General features: G+C 43.3%; 1 protein-coding gene and 1 pseudogene across 1 annotated transcript; both read right to left on the reverse strand.

Annotated features, from left to right (window-relative positions):
- The window catches only part of LOC149105435 (uncharacterized), a 2,214-nt pseudogene extending 72 nt beyond the window's left edge, over positions 1 to 2,142 (reverse strand).
- A 202-nt stretch (positions 2,143 to 2,344) lies between these two features.
- Positions 2,345 to 3,572, reverse strand: LOC149105436 (uncharacterized). Its single transcript, XM_089272177.1, has one exon. It carries the CDS (start codon positions 3,570 to 3,572, stop codon positions 2,394 to 2,396), a length of 1,179 nt encoding a protein of 392 aa, XP_089128303.1. The 3' UTR covers positions 2,345 to 2,393.

A 3,572-nucleotide genomic window follows, 5' to 3' on the forward strand; every position in this document is an offset into this window, starting at 1 on the left:
AAGACTCATGTTTAATGTCAGACAAAAATAACAGCTAAGTTATTTTAAAGCATTTAGCGGTTGCCATGACAACCACAAACAGTTACTCGATACATTAAAAAGAGTACATCGTTCGAAACTAAACCTTACGAATGTAAGAGTATGTATAAGGAAAGTTATTTCATATTTTTCCTATGGTTATGAGATTCTTACCTTTCGGTTTCTTCATCGTCATTGTCGTCAACGGATAAAACATCGTCGTCATCATCTGGCCTGTTTGTGCAATCTTGAAGCCGGCACATATCAGTACATTTCAGCCAATTGACAATGCAGGAGCACGATGGAAGTTTGCAGGACCTACTGCACTGGCAAGATAGTAGTTCTAGAACAGCTTGCGGAGCTGGCTGACCACTCATCCAGTCTACGACCAGCTTGTCGTCCTCACTACACCAGCCAAATCCCACTGGTGATGGGATGGCTGGGCATCTTTGTAAACTTCGTCTCCAGACAGCAGCCTGGTAGTTTGCTCATAGCGAGTGTTTGTGCAGCGTATCATTGCAGGGTGGCAGCTGGTTGGAATCAACGTCTCCTCTCTTTAAAAAGAACAGTCGATATCGCAGCTCATTGATGTCGCTTGTCCCAGGGTTGCTGCAGTACATGGCACATGTAAATTTCTGAAGACTATGGTACAGGTGATCAGACATATTCCAGAACATACCCAAATGCTGGAACATCTCTTGAAATTCAGCATTTTCCTTTGCAATTCGATAACCTGCAACCTTTCCCCGTCCGGGAAAAGCATTAACAGTGTCGCACCCTGTGAATGCATGAAAGCCCGGCAGTGATCTGCATACACTTGCTCCAACCCTCTCAACTACTCTTGAGATATCGATGTACTTGACTCTGGTCTGTGAACCACTTTTAATGAATGCTGAAGAAGGAATAAAGCTCTTGAAGGCCAAAAGAAGTACCAACACATCAGTGTCTTCTGATACTATGACGACCGAAGCAAACCTCGATTTAGCTGCATGGGCTGCATGTAAGAGGATTCGGGTGTCAGCCTCCTCTTGGATTGATTCGAGCTCACTGATAGGCTACATTATTCCCGACGATAATTGGTAACATGTTTCGCCACACGTTACAACCAGAGTCTTTCCAGATAGCTTCTCTGTGAACTTTTCTTTCTTCCACTCGCTGGTTACAAACACTATGAAAGCTTGTTTGTTCTTTGAGCTACACAGGAATCTTCTCCACTGTTTAACCTTGTGCTCGGCTTGAATATTGCGGTATTCGCTTCCTAAACCGTCACCCCTGTTCTCTCTTTCGGCGTTCTTTATGGATTCTTCTCTGTAATCATCGAAGACGACATCAATCCTGTCACTTGTTCCACCTTCGTTTAGAACTCTGCAAAGAAGAGTTTCAACAACTGCCGCAAATGTCTTCTTATCACCTTTCAAATACTGGACAAGAGCCATCCCATCTATTACACATGCTAAGGGTTGGGGAATGGCATCTGCTGCTTCGACATTTTTATGCAGTTCTTTAGCCAAGGACGCTTTGTTCGTCTTACGTATCAAGCCATCTGCGGTAGCTAATGACCAAGGGAGTGGTCCGAGAGGATGGGATAACACTTCTCTCATCTGTAAGTCTGTCCTCTGCGATGACAATCATTTGAGCAAACAGTCTTCTGTCGGCCTTGATGATCACTTCTTGGTTCTTACCAGCTTTAACTGATACCTCCTTATTCAAGTGAGTAAAAGTCGTCAGCTTAGCTTTCGTGATTGAATCATGGAACTTGACTTTGGGTGGATTAGACTGAAGTCGTTGCTCTCGGAATGCTTTGTAGGCTTCTTCTCCTTTATCTTTAGCTTGTAGCAAGTCGTGCTCTACATCAGGAGTGGCGACCTTTCCTGTGGAAATACAGACGAGGTCTTGAAGGTCAGGGCTGAATGGGTTGAGCCAAGTGTTTTGAAGAATTGACACTATGGGTTGAACATCAGCTTCATCTCTTTGTATTCTTGTTGGTTGTAGATCTTTGTGTTGGGAACAAGAACTACTGATGTGCAATATATCTTTGAGTTGCCTCATGAAGGTGCTCCGGTATTCAGCGACCAGGTAGAATTTGTAGGATTTCACGTGCGAATTTTTAGTTTTGCTTGCCATTTATGTATGCAAATTACTACTATTTAAACGCTACGGTTTCCTAGCGCGCCAATCTTTTCAACGTTTTCTCTAGCTTCAAGTTAATATCGTTGCGGAATCTATTCTACCTAGCTTCACCGTCTTCGCTACAGCCAGGAAACATTTGTAAGTCTTTATATTCTGTCCTGTATTTCTCATATCGCTCAGCTCTTCTTCACGTGCATTTTTATTTATTTTTCTAGTCGAACCTCGCTCGCTCTATCTTTCAATTCTCAACGGGCTCCTCGAGTCTCTTCAACAGAGCGTGAGTTCGAAATCTCTAGACGTAGCGTCAACAAGAACTGTAAGCTACAAAATTTGCTTACTGCATTAGGCCTTAGACCGAAACCTTTAGTTCCTCCTGACGTTTGAGTGTCTTTGTTGACAGTCTCCTCGCACGTCTGATCAACAGGTATTCTCCCAGAAGGGTTGTCTCCGCCAATCTGAACAGAAAATCCTCCGGATCGCAAGTATTCCAGGGTTTCCGGATGCTCTGCTGGTAGATGTGACATTTCATGCAGATATGCTGAAAGGTACCTGGCGTAGTTAAGGTTATCATATGCGAAACACCGCGGGACAATTTCACTGATATATGAAAGGTGAAGATCCCAATCTCCCTCCCGAGATCCTCTTAACAGACCAAGTAATATTTCCACCATGTCAATATAAGACATCCAGAACTTCGATAGCTTCCCATTATCATGTCGGAGATAGCTCGTATACAAGCAGAACAGTTGTGATACTTCTTCAAATGAAGTACTCTCCACTGTGTCTTTGAATTCTTGTTCACATGTCTTATCACAGAGCGCTTTCAGTCCTTTTAAAAACGCATCAACAGTAGACTTCTTCTCTTTATGATGTTCCTCAATCCAAGAGTTAAATCCCATCCATGCTAGCCTGTTAAGAGCTTCATACATGAGCTTGTGAAATCGTTCGGCACGATTATATGTACGGCCTTCTAGAACACCAGCCACAGATCCTTCAGCAATTACTCCAGACTCGACTATTACGTCTCGTAAACCAGCATCTTGGAAACGCTTTCCGATCACTGACAAGAAAGTGCAAATGGTATGGAACACACCCATTCTCAACACAAGGTCATTAAACTGTGCCCTGTGTTTCCACTTTATCTCAGTAGCTTTAGCATACAGTGCCTGATCAAACACAACAACTATGCTTTGGAGGTTTAAAGTTTCCTTAATCTGTAGGGACTTGATGAGGGCTTGGTACACAGCTGACATGTTCGTCGCTGGGGCATTGATTGTTGGAAGATAGCCCACGTTATCCTTGGCACCTTCTTGCTTATTACGCACCAAAATATTGAAACCAGTCCAACCAGGAACAGATTGCTTCTGACTTGCATGAATACGTACTAAAACCCATAGCAAGTTCTTTCTCCATGCACATTCCAT

This window comes from Orbicella faveolata, unplaced genomic scaffold (genome assembly GCF_042242905.1).
Source record: "Orbicella faveolata isolate gen_17 unplaced genomic scaffold, um_ofav_v1 contig_34, whole genome shotgun sequence".
NCBI lineage: Eukaryota > Metazoa > Cnidaria > Anthozoa > Scleractinia > Merulinidae > Orbicella > Orbicella faveolata.

Excerpts from the sequence above, each read along its gene's own strand:
- LOC149105436 (XM_089272177.1), bottom strand. The coding sequence starts at position 3,572 with ATGGAATGTGCATGGAGAAAGAACTTGCTATGGGTTTTAGTACGTATT.